The sequence below is a fragment of the Conger conger genome, chromosome 11, assembly GCF_963514075.1.
Source record: "Conger conger chromosome 11, fConCon1.1, whole genome shotgun sequence".
NCBI classification, from domain to species: domain Eukaryota; kingdom Metazoa; phylum Chordata; class Actinopteri; order Anguilliformes; family Congridae; genus Conger; species Conger conger.
This window is the reverse complement of record NC_083770.1, coordinates 32,265,497-32,286,245: the sequence shown is the minus strand read 5'-3', so window position 1 is coordinate 32,286,245 and position 20,749 is coordinate 32,265,497. Positions and strand designations below refer to the sequence as shown.

Below are 20,749 nucleotides of genomic sequence, written 5' to 3'. Positions count from 1 at the left end.
GAGGGAGGGGTGCGCACAGTCAAGAGTGTGTGGAGACAGGACAAGGCACCTGTCGACTCCACTACTGCAGTCATTAATAATGCACTAACAATGTTTAAAAAACACTGAAATGTTTATGTAGTGTTTAATTGTTACAACTGATCTAAAATGTACTGAAAACAAAAACAGAATCTTCTACACGCTGCAACTGTAAAAGCATGTGCATTATAAATTCCGGCTCATTATGGGTTTTTCCAACAAGAAGGATTACTCCCTGGCATTTGGATTTCAATGGCTGAAAGTCAGAATAGCTGCAATATTGCACAGGGAGGTGGAGTAAACTACCTCATGAGCAGAGATGTCAGCTTCCAGAAGCTGATGCTTCTTTAGCAGATTGTTTACAGAGGCCAAATCCTTCCCATAATCCTCAGAAGCAAGCAAAGCCTCAACCTGGAGTGGGGAAAGAAACCGAGCTGTCAATCATGGGACAACTCCTGCATAATCAGTGACATTTTATCTTAATTTATTTCATGAGTACAATTTAATCATATCCATTACACAAGGTCAAACAATAAATGTCATTATAGTGCAGGGAAAACATTTTAGAGGAAAATCAATGCAGGGAACTGAATTCACTGCCAAAATATCCATCATCAGTATAAGCAGATTTGAACAGTGAATGTACACACAGCATGTTAAGATTGCTACCTCTGAAAGCCAGAAGTCGAAGTCCTTAATGCCGGTGTTGAAATTCTGCTGCTTGTTGGCCTCCTTCAGCTTCTGGCTCTTCTCTGCAGACTTGTTCACCAGGAACTGCCACTGGTCATCCAGGGCATTCAGGCGTGTCTGGGGAGAAAAACAGCGCAATATAACCGCCATTTCAACATTTTACCCCACAGAGAATGCTTTGGTTTTCAACACCAAAGAAGAATGGGAGCTGGTGGTTGCATTTAGCTGCATCCAACAATATGCATCAAATGCAGTCATTGCTCACCTGGAGAGCTACAATAACCAAATGATGTGTTACATTACAACCAAGTGGCAGTACGGATGTTACAATCCAGAGTGCTGAACTGTAGTAATTAGGGTGCGATACATGGATCTGAATACAGCAGGTGACCAGCAGACCGCGTGAGGCGAGCGTGAGGCGAGCGTTACCTTGACCGCGTCCTCACTCCCAGCACAGGCACCCCTCTGGATGAGCGAGTTCCCCGTGTCGATGACGCCCCGGATGCGGTCGGCGTTGGCGTGCAGCTCAGCCTCAAAGGCCTGGTGCTTCTGGTGCTTACTCTGTGAGCAGGGGAGACAGTTAAGAGCCTGGACAGACACCGGGGTGTCATGAAGCACAAACCCGCTTACAGGCCATCTGTGTGTGTGTGTGTGTGTGTGTGTGTGTGTGCTGTATTTGCCTCTGATAATAAATGCTGAGTGTCAGAGAGAGACTAGAGCAAGTTAAGGGGTCTGAAAGGGGTACTGAAGTTTCAGTTCAATACCCCCACCAAATAGATCATAATTAAAATAATACAATGTAAAATTGAACCAATTGGTGACCAAGGGCTGAGATACAATCAGTTATAACTCTGTAAATATTACACTTGTAGAGTGACTATGATGGACACAAATAATTGTCAGTATGGCAGTCAGTGACTGGGACTGAAGCTAAAAAATGGAGGTAAAAGTGAAAAGAACCAAAACGAAAAGGACACCATAAGACAGATTCCTACAGACACCACCAGTGACTGACAGAGACATGTGGAGAAACACAATACATGAAATGAGCTGGAGACTTCCTCCGGAACACAGCAATGTTTCTGGAGCACCTTAAAAAGCGTATTTCTTTCTAAATGTCGTTCCACACCTGTGTTTCAGCCAGAGAGTGAGGGAGAGTATATGCAGAGCCCCTATCTAACCTGCACTCATATTCAAACAGCTTTTACATTTAAAAAAAAAAAAAAAAAAAAAAAAATGAACGCTTCAATAAATGTAATATACAATGTAATAAGCACTGGGGACTGCTTGAAACACAAATATCAAACCTATGCTTTTATTAAGAGCTTGAAGCAAAGCACCTTTTCTAGCTGCATATTTCTACCTCACTCACTTTATTTTTTTAAAATATTGCATCTTCAACATACAAGTTCTGTGATCAGTTCGACTTTTGGGATATAAATATCAGATATATCAAGTTTATAGTTTTGGCCAAAAGGATGACCCTCTGTATTTAGATGAAAAGCCAGATGTAATTTATATGAAGATGGAATTTCAGTGCTAGAGAAGCAACTGTGGTTTGCAGGCAACTTTAGTGGCTGACACTTTATATAAAGATCATACAATGTGTGGAACGAGTTTAAGAGACAACCCAACTTGTTAAGGCGAAAACAAAAATATGGAAGCCACACCCAGCAACAAAATAACTTAAGCACAAGACAAAAGTATACATCTACAAACAATGCAAAATGTGCATTCATATTTTTAAAAAACGGTTCAAATAAAAAAATAAGAAGCAAGCACTCATGTAGGTGAACACGAGACAGATGGATGAAATCCAGCTAAAAAGGACTGTGTGTCTACAGATGACAAAGACACAGACACGAGTGAAGGACCCCTACAGATGTTAGTGCGCCAACACACTACTCAACTTACCAGTAGTTTGGACAGCTAAAAACAGACAATAAAAACAGAGACAGATTCAGATTTTATTGCCATCAAAGGGTCGGGGGGGGGAGTCACAATGCAGTCATTATAAACAGGGATACAACAGGACAACAGCAGTAAGAGGATTATGGGGATTGGGACGAATCTTTAACGAAAGAAAATCAAGGATTAAAGGGTACAAAGTAACACAAAAAACATCGGTTAAAAAAGCTATTCAACATTCACGAAACAAACAGAGTACATCCTTGTCGAACCAAGATTATTATTTATTGACATTTATTTATACAGGGTAAGTTGACTGAGCATGCATGCACTTTTGCAGCAACGCCCTGCTAATGCCCCGACACCACGCAGCCTAACCTGCACGTCTTGGACCGAAGACACGGAAGATGGTGAATGCGCTAAAAGCAACAAAATAAGAACAGAAAAAGGTTGAAGAGCATGGCATTTGCAGGGCTGCGACACCATACCTGGATGTTGGTGGGGTCCTTGTAGGACTCGTCGCTGGCGGTCTGCAGCTTCTCGCTGATCCAGGCCTCGATCTCGTCTACGTCACGGCTGAACTGCTGCAGCGTCTGCGACTCGCCCAGCTTAGAGCGCTTCTCAATCATCTGGGCCTTCAGCCGCTTCCACCTGCGGGGCACAGAGCAGCCCTGGAGTCACCAACACTGGGCCAACACTGTGTAAGGGAGGTGGGCCTACACTGGGACACTGTGTAAGGGAGGTGGGCCAACACTGGGACACTGTAAGGGAGGTGGGCCAACACTGGGACACTGTAAGGGAGGTGGGCCAACACTGGGACACTGTAAGGGAGGTGGGCCAACACTGGGACACTGTAAGGGAGGTGGGCCAACACTGGGACACTGTGCAAGGGAGCTGAGGGGGGGTTGGGGTGGGCAGAGGCGTACCTGTCCAGGACTTCATTGCAGCGGGCGGAGATCTCCGGCTTGGCGTAGTGGTCTGCTCCAACCAGCTGCTCGGCGAAGGACTGCAGGGCGGCGATCTTGTCCTCCTGCAGACGCAGCAGGGAGAGTGGAACAGTCAAATACCACCAATTCTCACACGCTATGCTGCCGAATACACAGTGTTATGGGTAAAAGGCAGAAAGGGTGGAACAGAGGGACGGCTGCAGACTGGCAGACCTGCACGTTGATGGCCTTGTCAAAGTCCTCGTGCTTCTTGATGAGTGCCTCCACGCTGTCCAGAGAGTCGCCCTTGTCGTCGCTGGCCAGGAAGGCCTCGCGGGCTGCCATCCAGTTCTCTGCCTGCTCGCAGTCGCGGTTGAACAGCTGGGGACGAAGAGTGCAGAGGGGCATGGACAGGGTCACAGACAGTTCCATACACGGATGAGTTACAGGTAGACCTGGGTCAAATATGTATCTGTTTTGGATTCAAATACTTTCCTGTGATCGATTGATCTTGCCTGGTCCAACTGAGCCAACCAAGAGGACCAGAAGGCGTGCATAGGTTTTTTTTTTGTATAGGTTCCAATACACCAGACAAGCTTTAAGTGTAGAAAATGATTTGAATCCGAAAAGAACTACGTATTTTTTACACAATTACTGGTCACAGGTGCAGGTGTGTGTGTGTGTGTGCGTGTGGTGTTTTGCATGCGTTGCATGTGTTGCGTGTGTTGTGTGTGTGTGGTGCGTTGCATGTGTTGCGCGTGCGTGTGTGGTGTGTTGCGTGCTTTGCATGCATTGCGTTGCGTGTGTGAGTCCAGGTGGCGGGTCACACCTGAAGCTCCAGGCACTGGTCCAGCATCATCCTGCGCTGCACCCAGGCCTTCTCCAGGTCAGCCCGCTCGTGGTCCAGGGTCTCCAGCTTGTCCTGGATCTCAGGGCTGGCGTAGTGGCCCCGCGCCAGCAGCTGCTGGCCAAACTGCTCGAAGGCCTGGAAGGTTCCAGCGCGGGCGTCGATCTCGGTGCGGTGCTCCTGGAGGAGGCACACAAGGGAGGACGGGGAGAAACATGTTAGCGAGTTAGCGAGACCAGAACTCCTCCCAGCACCTGCCATTCCATAACTGCATTAATGTGCTACTGAACAAGTATTCCATCACCTTATTCAGAAATGGAAAGTCCAGGGGTCAGAAAGTCCTGCCATGCGTTTCTCCCACCCATGAACTGAGTTCAGCAATTAATTCTACCTCCTGACTGAAAAACAGTGCTAAACAGCCAATCCAGGCGGGGAGGACTTTTATTTTCTGAATATGGATTTTCCGCATCAGATCTTCCTTATGTATTGCCTTTTTCACAGTATTCACAGGGGGGAATAAAAATGTGATGTGTGTAAGTGCCTCCCATGGACTGCTACACACTCCCTGAGGCGTGTTGAGTGTAAGGAGTGCAGAAATACAGTCTGTACCTGGTGTCTCTCCAGCAGAGCTTCAGCTCCAGTCACATCCTTGGCCAGCTCATCGGACGACACCAGCCCCCGGATGCCATTGATCCAGGACATCAGATCTCTGCAGGAGGGTTGTGGTAGAATGGGAGAGAGAGGGTCCCCTGTTCTGTTAACATGCCTTTACAAGCTTTATGTCCTACAGCGCACACCTCGCTTGAAGTCTCTACAGTGCTCTCATTGTTGGAGCATCTGCTCCTGAAAACTGACATGAGCCAGCTAGAAAAATAAGGAGCACGTCTACTAATTGGGATGCTCCTAAATCTTTCCAAATTAAGCCTGATGGCAGAAAGCAGGAGTCATCAAATCACAGTCCTCAAGGGCCGAGAACTGCTGGTTTCCACAGGCTGACCAATTGTCAGTGAAAACCAGGGCCGCATTTGTATGGGAGGGTGAGACATGGCGATGCCTGGCGCTGAGCCCCGGGCCCCGTTCCCGCACCCCTCCTGCGGCGCTCACCTGAAGTCGCTGAGGAAGCGCTGCAGGTCGTGGGAGTTGCCCAGCTTGTCCTTGCGCTGGTCGGCCCGGCCCACCAGGCTGCTCCAGGCCGTGTTCAGCTCGCTGCACTTGTCCTTGATGTCGTCCGCCGCCTCGGGGTGAGACTGGATCAGCCGGTCCGCCGTCTCCCCCAGGGAGTTCACCTGTGCGGGGGAACACAGAGGGTCAGGACGCGTTCCTTCAGCGATGCAGCACAGGGACATGATGCATCTTCATATGCTTGATAACAGATGAACAGCCTCCCGGTTTGAGCCGCGAACTCGCCTTGTCTCCCAGGGCAGCCAGGTCTCTCTCGAAGCCCTCGTGCTTGCGCTGCAGGGCCTGGACGCTGGCCAGGTCGTGGCCGTAGTTATCGGTGTTCAGGGCCTGGTTCTTCTCCTCCACCCACTCTTTGGTCTCATCAGCATCTCTGTATGGGTGAATCGCAAAACAAACCAAATGTGTACATGCATACGCGCATGTGTGTGGATGTGTGCACTCTGCAAAAAGCATTGGTTTTAACAAGTGTTTAAATCTCATAATGAGACAAGTTGAAAAAGAGCTTGTTTTAAGTTACCATTGACACGATGAGTGAAATTTTTACCCCACTGCCAAACTGCCTCACCCCATTGGGAATAATTTTGTCTTATTTAGCAATAGAAATAACAGAAATGAGACAAAGTCTAAATATCGGACTAAAATACTCGAGATGGGACTTGGTATTTGCAGTGTGTGTGTCTGTGCCTAGGCGTGTGTGAGTGTGATAGCCAGGCAGCTGTGTGTGTGTGTGTGTGTGTGTGTGTGTGTGTGTATGTGTGTGTATGACAGCCAAGCAGGTGTGTGTGTGTGTGTTTAGGGGTACTCACCTGTGGAATCTCTGCACTTCGTGGGCGCTGCCCAGCAGGTTGCTCCTCTCCTCGGCCAGCTGCTGCAGGGACCTCCAGTGCTGATTCAGCTCCTGGGAGGATCATAGCAGTGCAAGGTTACCACCAATCAAAGGCCTGTTGCATGCTCACAGCCAATTATAGTGCCACTTAAGACAAATTGTTTCTTTTTTAGATCAGCTTAGCTAGAAATCCGTTTTAGCCGTTCCTTATTCCATTCTATTTAAATTTTTCCATATCAAGTTTAGATCTATATTTGTTATTTTGTTTGTTAACAGTAGTTAATAGTAATATTTGTAGAACTTTACATTTTGTTCCTGAAGATTTAGGTAGTTGAATTTGCATCTTTTAAAGTAAATAAGGTTATGTGGGTGGAGACAGACCAAACACTGGTGCTACTGTACACTTTAAAAATTTCCCATTTCCTCCAAGCGTGACTTGAGGAAAATTGAATCTGAGAATGGAAAATGTAACTGTACAACTGAGCACAAACAGACCAGACGGGACAACAGTCAGGAGGAACACAGGGAGGGGAATGGTGCTGTAGAAGGGATGGAACAGACAGACACAGGTCTTCTGATGATGTCATTAACTTCCAATCAGCAAGTCCATGAAATTTACAGACTGCCGTTGAGTACCTTCATTTTGTGCTTTCTTCTGGTCCTAGCTAAGCTTTGAGTGGAAAGGGTGAAGATAAAAAAAGAACTGAAATGGACTGATGGCACCCATTAGGAACATGGAGATGTGGGAGTGGGAACACAGCGGGATTCCACATAGACAAAGACAGGTGACTGACTGACATGTGGCAGACCCTAAGGGCGGGCCATGATTCAGGAGACGGACAAGGACAGATGATGGGAGGGGACTAAAAACTCTTACCTTGATGGTATTAAAGTTAGCCACCGTTTGTACAGTCAAGCGTACAGACTAGATCAAAATAAAATAAGAGCAGAAGAAAGAAGGGGAAAAAAAGAACACCACACCAAGTCAAAAGAGTCACCATGTTAGACAAGAAGCAGGTTTTACATTCCCATAGCCCCAAACCTCTACACCTAGAGGACAGAATGCATAATCCTCATCCACCACAAACACCCAATGCAATGCAATCCTGAAAGTCCTTGCGTACTCAAACATTTTAATATTCCTCCTCAAAGCCATATATTATTAGACAATGTGCCATATAAATTGTACATAGCAGCATATATCACAAGAATAAAAAATACTATAGTATCAAAAGTGCACAAGGACTTTACATTGAAGTGGAAGAAAGACCTGGGATCAGATGGGTGCGATACAACACTAGTATCAATGGATACATTCAAACAATATTTGTGCACCAAATGCTGTAGCCCAAGTGCCCTTTCTTGCAGCTGACAGAGGTCAGAAAAATCTTTTTACCTTCCACGGTGAAACATTTTTTGAATCAGCTTCATCCTGCACACACACAAAAAAAAAAAAAGAAGAAATCGAAACAGGATCAGAAGCAGGCAGTAAAGTTTGAAATGTACTGTGGATGATGCGAGCGTTGTTTTTAATTTATAATGAGGTGAGCGTTGTTTTTCCATTCCTTTACAGATTTTATAGCATCAACATGAAGAGCCTTACCTTTCCTGGTGCAGCTCCCAACAATTCTTGTTGCTGAGGGGCACGGGGGGAAAGAGAAGAAAGAATGACCAACTAATCCATAGACTAGACTAGACTGTATACATAGGGAATGTTAGTGGACGCTTGATAAGAAGATCTACTAAATGGCAGTAAAGATGTGAAGATTTTACAGACCCCTAACACTAAAATAATTACACACACACACACACACACACACACACACACACACACACACACACACACACACACACACACACACACACACACACACACACACACACACACACACACACACACACACACACACACACACACACACACACACACACACACCCAAGCACAAAAGCTTTGCGTTCCGAAGTAGATTCAGCACTTGATTTCCAACCTTGGTTCCCTTGCCCATAACTTTTTTTTTTCTTTTTTTTTAACAGAAGCTTTAATTTAAAGCGACGTACAAAAATATGCATACCAATGTCATAGAACAAACTACAGAAGAGGTCGGATGAGGTAAATTCACACAGGGGTGTACAGCCTTGCTGTCGTTACTCAGCAGCAGCGTCGCCGGGCCTCACCTGGGCCTGCATGACGGGGGCGTCCTCAGCCATCAGGCCCTCTGACTCCAGCTCCGACGCCACGCTGTTGATGTCCCTGAGCCGAGACTCGTTGGCCTTCAGATCCTGGGAAGCACAAACACACCCGGCTGTGACTGCCCGTCACTGCGCTTACCCACACGCATCAGCGTTCTCTTCCTGGTTCTACCATCTAAAACGCCCACAAACACGTTCACAAAGAGCAGCGATGGAGGCGTGTCCCAAACCCTGCCCCCAGAGCCCAATGCCCCTGTGGTATCTCTCGGTGTTAACGTTTAAGCAACTTCATCCGATAATTATGCGAAGACATACGTGATGTCCCGTGGGAAATCATGTTACAAACAGCTCTAACGAAGAGCAGTTAGATGCCAAAACATGCATACTTCTATGGAAATGAAAGCATGCGGGTGGCAGAACCCTTTTCAGTTATGGGAGCGAACTGACCGAACAGACCGAACCGCCCGTCTCCTACCTTCTGGAAGTCGTCAAACTTCTTCTGCAGCACCTCCACCTGCTCCAGGTCGGAGCCCACCTCCTCGTTGGTGAGCGCGCTCTCCTTCTCGTTGATCCACTGCTGCAGCTCGTTGGCCTCGCGGAACAGCATGAACTTCTTACAGCTCTTCTCCAGCATGTCCTTACGCTTACTGCCCAGCTCCTCCAGAGCGCCGTACCTGAGAGAGGGAGAGAGGAGGGTAAGAACCTGTCGCTTTTCGCAGCCATTTAAACCACCCAACACCTTTACATACAGAGACAGGAAGCTAACAGTCAGTAGTTCACTCGGGTAGTTATGTAGCTTCCTGCTAATCTTTGATGACATCACAGCTTCAATTATATTTTGTGGAAGATTGAATGGGCTTCAATACAATGGACTTGGAAGAAACTGCCACTGACTGACTTTTATGTATATCAGGATATAAAAGGAAACTCCACATAGAAACCTAAATTAAAAATGCAAGACTGCATGTCACATAGATACTGTGGCAAATCACATATGTTTTAAACTTGGAAAGAAAAAAAGGTAAAATACTTTATTTATAAATACGAAGATGAGGGACATACAACCACCACAACACAAAGCACAAAAGGCACTCCACAGTCACAATGATTGAATGAGTCTACAGGCAGAACAGCAGTGGTATAAAATAGGGCCGAGCATCCCGAGGAAGGGTGTGATGAAAGATAGGCAGAAAGCCAAAGAATTTCACGGGGGAAATTACACATACAGTGGGCTCCAGTAGTACTGGCATTGGTATTGTTTCAATGGAACCAACCAAACAAATTTAATACAAAAATAGATTTCACCAAAACCAAAAATATCCATAATTATTGGCACCCCTGGTTTAGTACTTGGTGCACTGAAAGCACCGCATTTTTCACGTTGGCATTTTTGAGTTTCTCTCAATAATTATATTGTTTATTTATTTTCATTAAATATTTTTGGTGCATTGCCAGTCAGGGGTGCCAATAATTCTGGAGCCCACTGTAGACGGCCAGAGGATCAAGGAAACTGCTTTGTGCTCCGCCCACCTCCACTCACACGGAGTCACATGATGCACAGCTCGAGTGCTCAGTGGAGGGTGAGAGGGCATCGCGACATCTGAGCACTAATAAACACAACAGAAAAAATGTACATTTAATACAAGCGATAAAAAGAAAAGGGTAAGGGGGGAAAATATACATATAAAAAAAATAAAAATAAAAACAAGAGTCAGCAAAAAATACAGGCGATGAAAGTGACGGGGGACAGGCTGACGGGCGGTGGCGTTGGAGTGGACTGTCCCACGTCAAACACAGAGGCATGGAGGAGTGAGGGGTCCTACTCACAGTTCCACCACCTGCGTCATGCGCACAGACACGCTGCAGGCCTCCTTGGTGACCAGAGGCCTGCGCAGACACACGCAGGCGTGAGCGGTTAGAGAAGGACGAGAGAGACAGACAGAGAAAAGCCCAGCAGGTTAGTCAGAAGCACGGCACTGAAGAGCAGTGTTCTTTCTGCTGGACGGTGACGTTCAGGAGAGAAATCTAAAGTTAATGGTTATGAAAGAAGATGAAATTAAGATGGAGTCTCCAACTTGCTGTGGAAGCAAATTTAGAAATGGATAATGGGTGAACGGTGTGTTGGATCCATAGGAATACATGTGCTGTGTGGATACATTACACAGGCTGGATTAAACAAAGCACAACCTTCTATGGAGCATTCTCGGCTCACTAACTGGTGATACCCTGTACTTCTGAATGGACTCTATCTGTACTGCGTGCAGTTTCCCTGCTCTTACAGAAAGACCTTATAAAAAATCTGCTACACAGAGTTTCTATATTCTTCAACATGAGGTGCCAAAGCTTCTTACTGTTATTTGGATGAAAAGGAGGTGAGAAAAACAGTTCCAAATGCTCTTGTTCAAACACATTCACAATACTTGTAACACTTTGCTTTCACTGAACTCACACATTTTAACCATCTGGGTGGCCATCTTCCAACTCATACAAATGTGAGAACCACATGGAGATGAACAATTAATTACTATACACAGAAGTAAACTGAATACAAAATAATGATTCAAAGATGCATTAAAATGCACAACACATAGCTACAGCCTAGGCACCGAGCCAATTAATGATTTGTATTCCCTAACTAATGAATCCCGCTGCCCTTGAGAAAGGCCCTGCCATCAATAAATCATATTTTTTTAAAGTCTGCAGAATCTGACCATAAGGTGGCTATGTGCTTTTGCGCATTTAAATCACCACATTATCTGCATCTAGAAATCATTCAAATGCAAAGCTGCACATCTATTAGGTAATGGTAGAACTTGCTAAATTGTGTAAAAGTAATTACAATGTCAGAGTGCACCACAAGCACCTGTGCACCCGAGCAAGCATCTTTAGCAGCACACTGAAACCAATTCATCTGGATCAAGGAAACAAACTTATTGATAAGGATAACCCCCGTTTTTATCTACAAACGCACAATGCGCTTATGTGGAAGGCATCAGAGGTCCCTGCAGAGTGTAGAGAGAGAGAACACAATGGCTGCTAGCGGATTTGGAGGCCTTACTGATTGTCAATCTGCTCCTGCCGCAGGGCGATGCTGCCCTGCTCATCCAGAAGGTTCTCGCGGGATGCGGACTGGGTGGGGTCCAGCTTCTTCACATAGGCGGCTGGCACAAAGCCCTGCCTGTCGTTCACCTCCACCTTCCACCAGTCCTGTGGGGCAGGGTTACCACGGAATGAACTAAATCTGTTTTCTTGCAGGCGTGGTGGAAATGTGGAAGCATCACATCGTATTCCTAGACCGGAGGCTTATGCTCATGTCAAACATTAAGCATAAACATCAAAAGTAATAGTACTTGACTAGTCACATCACAGCAGCCTTATGGAAGATCAAAACTAAGCACAAGGGAAATCACAGTTCTGTGAGGCATGAAAACTACAACTAACTTGTAGTGCAACCACATGCAACACATCAGATAAAAGAATAATGTGTAAAAGCGAGGCCGCTGTACCTTGTTGGTGCTGTTGAGCAGGGTGAGGATGTCCCCCTTCTTCATGGTGACCTCGCGGGGACTCTTCTCCTGATAGTCGTACAGAGCCAGCACCAGCTCCTTGCCCGTCTCATCATCTGTGGGTGCCACTTGTTGCTGGTGGAAAAACAGGTAGGCAAGAAGGCTCAACACTACGATACACACAATGCTATTGGGACAGTTACCATCTTGTAAACAGCTCTACACTACAACCTTTTCCATTTTTGAGTCCAGGTATATTAAGCAGAAACATATGTACTCGATTCAGAATTTCCATGCATTATGCCAAAAGAAAGAAACTCCTGTAGATATAACAAAGTATTCACTCTTAAAAGTATGGCATCACAATCCTGAGACCAACTCCACCCACTTGACAAAATTACAATGCAATGTTACTTTTTGAAGTATCAATACCCAAATTTTTCAATGTAATTTCCACACATTTTAATTTACATTTTCAAAATTTCATTTCCACTCACCCTGCAGGACTGGGCCTGTTCCTTCAGGGCCTGGATGCTGCTCCCATAAGCACTAAGATCAGACATCAGGGCTTCATGCTTCTTCAGCAGGGCCTGTGGGATGGGAATGAGTACAAATTCATTAACTGCCTGTCAGAAGAGGACCCCCCCCGAAACCAGTGCCGTCCATTTGATTCACCAGAAGCAGGTCAATCGGCCCTGGCTCACTGTGGTCATTAAAGATCACAAAAAACAATTGCCAAAAAACAAGTTCTCTCCCTCTCCAGCTGATTTTTGGTGAGCATTCTGGCACAAAATGGCAGCCATTGAGTCACCCAGGTGGGTGCTGCACATTGGTGGTGGTTGAGGCAAATTCCCCCTCATCTGTAACTGTAAAGTGCTTCGAGTGTGAGAAAAGTGCTATATAAAAGTAACCATCTTTTTTTATCAATCTACCGTTACTGTTCATCATCAAATATGAACATCACAAGCAGTAGCAGCCTTTCTGCGGTCCTCTCCCTGCTCCTCTGAGCTCCTCCCGCTCACCTCGGCAGAGTCCTCGTCCTTGCCGTAGTCGGTGCTCCCCACGATGGGCTCCTTCTCCCTCATCCAGGACTCGGCCTCGTTGGCGTCGGCGAAGTACTGCTGAGCCTGCAGGGAGTCCTCCAGGTCCTGCCGCCGCTGCGACGCCTTCCCCTTCAGAGAGTCCCAGCGGCCGTTCAGCTCGCCCAGCTTGGCCTTCACGTCCTCCCCGGCAAAGTGGCCTGAGGGCAGGGAGCGCGGGGCGACGCAGCCTTTAACAACCACCTCAGTACAAGCGCCTCAGTCTCACAATGGCAGGGAATGCTTTCATTTTTACCATGAGAATATCTGCCATAAGGGGCCTCTATGTACGCAGTAATAACTGTACCATATGGCTTTGGTATATATAAAGAGGATTGAAAAACAAACAATCATCTATGCTCCAATTATTATTATATCAATGAAACCAACCTTCCAAAAATGTATGCCGTGGGTCAGGGTGCTTTTATATATAAGGACATGAGTGGATTGAATACAATCTGTTTGCATATTAGAATATGAAAAGGGTGTGTGTTGGTTTATACGAACACCCAACATTTTTATGTGTTTGTATTGTGACTGAGCGGGGAACAGGAGAGCCTACCCTCCTCCACCATGGCCTCGGCCTTCTGAGTGACAGCCTTGATGCGGGGCTCGTGTCCTCCGATCTCAGCCTGCAGCGCCTGGTGCTTCTTCAGAAGGTTCTGGACACCGATCAGGTCTTTCCCTGGGAGGGGTGAGAGGACGCATTCAGCACAGCGCACTAAGCTCTCTTAATCAAACCTGGAGCGGCTGAAACCGCCATGCCCTAGGAGTGCGGTTTCAGTCTGCAACACTGACCCCTGTTGGTGGACGCCGCAATGGGCTCCTTCTCACGGATCCAGGTCTCCTCATCCTCCACGTCGCGGAACAGCTGCTGCAGACGCAGGGAGTCGGACAGCTTCTGTTTGCGGGCGGCCATGGGGTCCTTCAGCGCCTCGTAGCGGGCCACCAGCGCCTCCTGCTTCTTGCTGATGTTGTCGGCGTCGAAGTGGCCCGCCTCCTGGAACTGCCGCGCTTGGATGGTGATGCCATCGATGCGGTCCTGTTGGGAGAGAGGGCTTCAGTCTGTGGCTGTCTGAATGACACGTATTCATTCTCACAGGCTCAGACAGTGAACAAGCCAGTTTCTATTCAGATTCCTCAGACAATGCTGCTACTGCTGAATAAGGTTTACTTTCCAAGTAAATGAAATGTGTTGTTCGGTGGGGCACTTGGGTTTTTTTTAGCACTGGGTTCTCCAGCACTGGCTACCACTTATTTTTATTAGACGAGCTAGATGACTGCTGATGGACCTTAAGCTGAACGCTCCACCCGACCTTGTTTCCTGTAAGTGCACTTACGTAATATGACCTGCTGGTCACATTCCAGACATCTCTGACTAATCATTATCATCAGCCATAAACACTATACTTCCCCTCTGGTGAGATTCCTGAACAGATACCTGGTGTGCTGCCACATCAGCCTCCAACAGGGCGTGCTTCTTCTGCAGGTTCTGCACGCTGGTCAGGTCCTTGCCGTAGTCGTCTGAGGCCAGGTGACCCTCCACTTCGTACAGCCACAGCTCGATGTCCTCCACGTTGCGGTTGAACTGCTGCTGCTGGTTGGCCTCGCGAAGCTTGATGCCTGTAAAGAGACAGCACAGGCTGATTTGCGTGATCTTTTTGGCGTGACACCCTCACATGAACTTCCTTGTCAGGTCAATTGTAAAGAACAATTCATGACTTTCAGGTTACTTCCAGGTCTAAAACATGCTACTACGAACAGTGGCATAATGACATTTTTAATTAGATTAAGATTATGCCATATTCATATATAGTACTCAACACAAATTGGCAAAGGGGCAGAAATTGAATGCACCTCTTCGAGGGAGGGCTCGTCAGTCTCTAACCTTTGAGCTCAGTGGCCTCCAGCAGTTTCTTCCACATGGTGCTGACCTCGTCCATGCGATCAGACACCTCGTCAGAGGCGTAGTGATTGGCATCGATCAGCTCCTGCCCAGACTTCTGCAGGGCGTCGATGCGGCTCTGATTGGCCGAGAGCTCGGCCTCAAAGGCCTGGTGCTTCTGCACTTTTCCCTGCAGGTTGGATGGATCCTGGGGAGAAATGGGTCAAGGTCAAAACAGGATATGACCTCAAAATGTGCAAAAGAAAGAAATGTGAATGCAGTTTATCAGTGAGAATAAAAAAAAGCTCGGTCCTTGCCTTGTAGGCCTCGTCAGTGGCGGTCTTCATCTTCTCGTTGATCCAGCTCTTGAGCTCGTCCGAGTCGCGGAAGAACTGCTGCAGGTGGAAGGAGTCCTCCAGGGCGGCGCGGCGGGACTGAGCGCGCTCGTGGAGGGCATTGCGTCGGCTCAGCAGCTGCAGAGTTATGCACATTTAATGACAGGAAGTCCCGCAGAACCGCTTCTGCTACTGCTACTAACGACTGTGGGAATAAAGTGTGTGTGACTGAATGAATGGATGAAGCCAGTTGACGTTTCTCCTCTTCCCTGCACTCACCGCATCTCTGCGAGTGGCCACATCCTCCTTGGCGTAGTGGTCGTTCTGAATGAGTTTGGTGGCAAATTCATCCAGGGCCTATAGAGCACAAAATAGAAAAGAGTAAATTAAAGTCCCCACTCAGTTCACCATGGGGAAGCACAGGATGGCTATAAAGCCGAAGGGGCCACTCACAGTTATCTTCTCCTCCTGTGCGCTGAGAGATTTCTCAAAGTCCTCGTGCTTCTTCAGAAGGGCCTCCACGCTGTCCAGGGAGTCGCCCAGGTCTTCGTTCAGAAGGAAAGCCTGGAGGAGACCAGTTCATTACTCACTTTAAATACAGACAAATGGTGCTCATGGGCAGGTCTAAAGTATTCTCCCTCTGTGTTCGGTGTGTAAAACATGAAGACACCTGACAAAAACAGGGTACTAGAATTAAACCAATTGTAGAATTACATTATGTCAAATAACGTGTCTATATTTCTCTGTACGTATCAAAAAAAAAAAATCAATATTCTTCCCCTGCAAGACTGATGTATTACAACACTAATAATCTACTAAACACTGTGCTACTTGCTTCATTTTTCAGTCTATTTGTAATCGGGCATGTTGTGATCTCCAGCCAGGCTCTAAAAGGCATCGCCCGCCGGGGACAGTGAATATGCATGCGAGTGGATGTGTGTTGAACGGGACCCACCTCCTGCTTGCTCATCCAGTTGTCCACCTGCTCGGTGTCCCTGTAGAAGAGCTGCAGGTCCATGCACTGCTCATACTGCTGCCTGCGTAGTTCCCACAGCTCCAGCAGAGACTCCCTCTCCTCAGTCAGCACACCCAGCTGCACAGAGGCCCAAAAGCCCCGGTCAGAAGGCACAGACTAACCCCCTCCACAGGGTGACACATCACCAAATGCAGACTATGTAGAAGTGTAGCATATACTACAATAGCTGGGGGTGGGAAAGAGATAACTACATGAAGATTAAGCATGAAACCTTACCTTCTCCTTCACGTCATCAGAGGCATAGTGTCCGGTGTTCAGGAGGGCCTGACCAGCTTCATCGGTGGCTTTGAAGCTGTCCTCATGGGCATCGATCTCTCCCTGGAAGAAACCCAACACCGATTAGGGCACACTCATACGACTGACACAGTGTGAAATGGCAACACAGGAGCATCTGAACCTCCATTTTGAACAGCCTTCTTTGGTTCAGCTATGCAATGAGACACTCTTGGTGACAGGTTTGGACATTCACCTTGTGCTCCTGGTGACGGTCCAGCAGGGCCTCTGCCCCAGCAACATCATTGGCCAGTTCATCTGCATTGATCAGGGCCTTCATCTCAGTCACCCAGCTGGTCAGGTCACGGAAATCCGCAGTGAAGCGCTGCAGACTATAGGGGGTGAAAGGGAGCACTGAAGTCATTTTCTGGAAGGGCTGTCAGTGCTATCAAAACTGAGCGCTTTGGAAAATTGTGATTAATAAAAATAAAACAGACAGATTTTGATAATAGTAAATGCTATGAGATTTGCTTTGCTTCACATGCCATAACCATTAGCCAATATATAATGAATCTACACTGGCAATTCTACAATCCAGCATTTATTTTGAATTTTTTTACCTATCCAAACACATTAGTGAATTTGTGAAATTGAGGAAATGTACAAATTTGAGTGGAAAGTGTTTTGACGCAGCTGGTGCTCACTTGTACGAGTCGTTGAGGCGGGCGTGGCGTTCGGCGGCCAGCGTGCGGATCTGCTCCCAGTTGGTGATGAGCTCGTCCCTCTTCAGGTGAATCTGAGAGGCGTTCTGGGGGTGGGTCTGCTGCAGCCGCTCGGCCTCGGAGCCCAGGGTGTTCACCTGCCCAAACGGTACACCATTTCACACGTCCTCATCCTCCAAACACAAAGCTCACGAAGCGCAGCAAGAAGTGCGGAAATTAACCGCACTGTTAGCAAGGTTAGCGAACCAGGTTAGCGTTCAAGACAGCGAATGTTTGTGGTGAAGTATGTACATTTGCAGCGAACAGTTACTGTTGAGCAATTTTAAATGCCTTTTTAATACAAATGGATGCGACTTATGTCGAACAATAACAGCTAGCGGATTCGTTGCTGACTTGTGCTTTATTTTTTTAAAGGTAAGAACTAACTACATTGATTAAATGTATTCTAACAGCCAATAATTTTGTCCTCTCCTCTGCACACATGGTCAAAGACCATGCACTGACCTTGTCCTCTAGGGCAGCCAGATCTCTCTCCAGGCCCTCGTGCTTGCGAAGGAGCGCTTGCACACTCGCCAGGTCACGCCCAAAGTCATCCGATGCCATCAGCTGCTCCTTCTCCTTGATCCAGCTGATCGTCTCGTCCACATCCCTACAGGGCCAAAATCCTCATCAGAAAATCCTCCGCAAACTGTCTCCCCCACTGCTCCGTCTCCGTACAATCAAAACACAAATCCCTCTCTCATAACGCTAGATATTCCACGACAAAAAGAAATACAAGTCACACCGTATAACAGGGAAAAGGTTTATTCAGTTTCATGGGTGCTTTGCATTAAGCTACAAATATAGGGCAAATTAGCTTTCAAAGGGAGGAAGAAAGGGTGGCACGTCTGACTTTTTGCACAACTCAGGCCAAGTCCCAGGAGGATCAGTCAGGTTCCTTGGCCAGGGGGAGAGGAGGCGTACCTGTTGAAGCGCTGGACCTCGGCAGCCCCAAACAGCTTCCCCTGTCTCTGCTGGGACAGGCCCTTCAGCCTCTTCCAGGCAGCATTGACCTCATCCTGCTTCCTCACGATCAGCTCCACCTCCGGGTGGGACTCCTGGACCAGCTTGCCGGCCAGCTGGTTGACATCGTTGACACGTTCCTCGTGAGCCGCCAGGTCCGTCTGGAACTCCTCAAACTTCTTCTGCAGGACCTCCACGTGCTCCAGGTCCTGACCCAGCTCCTCTGAGGTGACGATGGCTTCCTGCACAGGCGCCAAAGAGCTCCGTCCATCACCCACAAAACACTGGGGTTGTGCGTCTGAATGCGAGGCGTCTACACGTATGCCTGGGTGCGTCTGTAATACGGTGCATTTGTGCATGGAGGTGTATTAGCGTAGCGTGCTTACCTTGTCACTGATCCACTCCAGGGCATCCTCGCACTCCCTCAGGTACTGCACCAGCTTCTGGGCCTGCAGGAGCCGGTCTCCCTTCTCCCTGGTCTTCTGCAGCAGCAGGTCCCACAGTCTGTGCAGCTCCTCCAGACGCATCTGACAGAGCCACACAACCACCCCGTCATGGCTACAGCGCAACATCAACGCTTTCTGACAAACAACGCCAGACATTACCACACCAGAGGAGCTCCCTGGACACAGGGAGGAAGAGACCGCGTACCCGGATATTCGCTAAAATGTATTATCTACATTATGATTCAATTCCAAACATCAGTGCATGCAAATATAAGGGGCACACGGTAATGGTGCAGATGAAGCACTGCAAGTCTAAAGCCTTTCTGAAGGGAAGAAACAGAGAAAGCAGATCTGAAATGACAGCACCACACCCAAGCACCTACTTGCTTATGGTAAACCTTAACAGACACTTTTTACACTGGGTCACTGAGCAGTCCGGTGGGGCATGAAAGACTGTACCAAACACAGGGGAGTTAGGTTCACCTCTCACGAACAAAACTTGCCAGCAATCAGTCACTTTACAACTATAAAGTGTACAGTAGGCTGCAGTGTGTCAGCATTTCCCCCCAATATTACATGTGCATTTGGCCAATTACTGCCAAATGATCATCTCATTTATTTTTCCAATACTGTCTAAAGTCTATTTTTGAGAGAAATGACTGTTCTTCCCCCAATTGAATTACAATACAATTATTGTGGATTAGGCAGCTGAAAACAGCTCATAGCTTGTAGGAAATGTAAACCGGTAACTTGCATATGCTGTTGCTAAAACTTCCTGTTTCCTGTAACCGCCACCTCTTTAGCAAATGTGTATTTTGCCAAAATGGCCAAAACCTGCTTTCTCTAGGAGTGCAAACTAACAGCACTGTATTTACGCAGTGAAGTTCCCTTTGACATGTCTTTTTTCCAAAAAGATCTGCCGTTTTATTATGGATATACTAAAAGATTTCAGTATTTTAAAGGATATTTATTCTTAACTGCCATTTTGATGATAAAAGCCTGAAGCAAACTCTTACTCTGATGATCTCGGAGGCAAAGTGGCCCTCAGTGATCATCAGGTTGCCGGTCTCGTCCAGCTTGATGATGGCACCAGCGTTGGCCTGCACTTCTGCCTCGAAGGCCTGGTGCTTCTGCAGCTTTCCCTGTGGGAGAGAGATGTACGGTCACGCCAGGCAGGAAGACAGGGGATTAGCACCGCAGGTCATCGCTGTCCACAGGGCTTACTGTACTTACAAGTGCATACTCAAAGACACTCGCATGCATGAAATCTAAACCAAATATATAATTCAAAACAGGACCCTCGCTGTGAAAATTACAATCCCCAAATGATAGGCATCTACGTACAAACATCTAATCATGGAACCCGCAGATACAAGTACAATTATTGGTGAATTACATAAATCTAGGACAACACGTAAACCAATCTGGTCCTGCCATTATTGTGCTAGGCATCTCTGAATTCATATAAACATATTGCTACACAACGTCTTTAGTGTTACACCTAGTGGGTGCACCTTCAGAGGTAGGGGAAAAACCTTTTTAATCTGAATTTTTCATTAAATCCATGGCTAAACCAGCTCAGGCAGCACACTGGGGGAGAGATGGACATTATTATTATTAGGATGTTTTGGCTCTCACCTGCAGGTTGGTGGGGTCCTTGTAGTTCTCGTCGGAAGCGATCTGCAGCTTCTCCATGATCCATTTCTCCAGCTCGTCGGCGTCTCGGCGGAAGAACTGGAAGCGGTACGAGTCCTCCAGCTTCTGCCGGCGCAGCGTGGAGAGGTCTTTGAACCGCCGGTAGCGGTCCAGCACCTGCTGCCTGCGCTCTTGGATGTCATCGGCAGTCTCCAACACTTTCACCCCACTGGCCTCCATTTTCTGACCAAGCAGCACCAAAGACACCAAAAGCACAGAGGGTGGGAAAATATCAGCCTACTC

At 47.3% G+C, this 20,749-nt stretch overlaps 1 protein-coding gene across 5 annotated transcripts in view; it reads right to left on the bottom strand.

Annotated features, from left to right (window-relative positions):
- The window catches only part of LOC133140677 (spectrin alpha chain, non-erythrocytic 1-like), a 36,958-nt gene that overhangs the window by 8,592 nt on the left and 7,617 nt on the right, over positions 1-20,749 (bottom strand). For 2 of the 5 annotated variants that reach the window (XM_061260790.1, XM_061260789.1), the window contains 38 exons: positions 20,450-20,689; positions 19,828-19,953; positions 18,752-18,892; positions 18,327-18,607; positions 17,868-18,012; positions 17,346-17,500; positions 16,898-17,033; positions 16,645-16,746; positions 16,348-16,485; positions 15,846-15,956; positions 15,672-15,749; positions 15,375-15,530; positions 15,061-15,265; positions 14,614-14,795; positions 13,971-14,214; positions 13,735-13,857; positions 13,116-13,333; positions 12,591-12,683; positions 12,094-12,228; positions 11,646-11,794; positions 10,415-10,474; positions 9,063-9,261; positions 8,573-8,677; positions 8,001-8,033; positions 7,794-7,829; positions 7,275-7,322; positions 6,378-6,469; positions 5,797-5,941; positions 5,494-5,675; positions 4,999-5,098; positions 4,372-4,569; positions 3,777-3,923; positions 3,543-3,646; positions 3,105-3,267; positions 2,623-2,637; positions 1,138-1,269; positions 688-825; positions 325-429 (listed from right to left, as the gene is read on the bottom strand). In XM_061260790.1, coding sequence (XP_061116774.1) covers positions 325-429; positions 688-825; positions 1,138-1,269; positions 2,623-2,637; positions 3,105-3,267; positions 3,543-3,646; positions 3,777-3,923; positions 4,372-4,569; positions 4,999-5,098; positions 5,494-5,675; positions 5,797-5,941; positions 6,378-6,469; positions 7,275-7,322; positions 7,794-7,829; positions 8,001-8,033; positions 8,573-8,677; positions 9,063-9,261; positions 10,415-10,474; positions 11,646-11,794; positions 12,094-12,228; positions 12,591-12,683; positions 13,116-13,333; positions 13,735-13,857; positions 13,971-14,214; positions 14,614-14,795; positions 15,061-15,265; positions 15,375-15,530; positions 15,672-15,749; positions 15,846-15,956; positions 16,348-16,485; positions 16,645-16,746; positions 16,898-17,033; positions 17,346-17,500; positions 17,868-18,012; positions 18,327-18,607; positions 18,752-18,892; positions 19,828-19,953; positions 20,450-20,686 — 5,157 coding nt within the window. In that variant the 5' untranslated portion in view covers positions 20,687-20,689. The remainder of the gene's footprint in view (positions 1-324; positions 430-687; positions 826-1,137; positions 1,270-2,622; positions 2,638-3,104; positions 3,268-3,542; positions 3,647-3,776; positions 3,924-4,371; positions 4,570-4,998; positions 5,099-5,493; positions 5,676-5,796; positions 5,942-6,377; positions 6,470-7,274; positions 7,323-7,793; positions 7,830-8,000; positions 8,034-8,572; positions 8,678-9,062; positions 9,262-10,414; positions 10,475-11,645; positions 11,795-12,093; positions 12,229-12,590; positions 12,684-13,115; positions 13,334-13,734; positions 13,858-13,970; positions 14,215-14,613; positions 14,796-15,060; positions 15,266-15,374; positions 15,531-15,671; positions 15,750-15,845; positions 15,957-16,347; positions 16,486-16,644; positions 16,747-16,897; positions 17,034-17,345; positions 17,501-17,867; positions 18,013-18,326; positions 18,608-18,751; positions 18,893-19,827; positions 19,954-20,449; positions 20,690-20,749) is intronic. The other 3 variants (XM_061260791.1, XM_061260792.1, XM_061260794.1) reach the window with 2 other exon arrangements.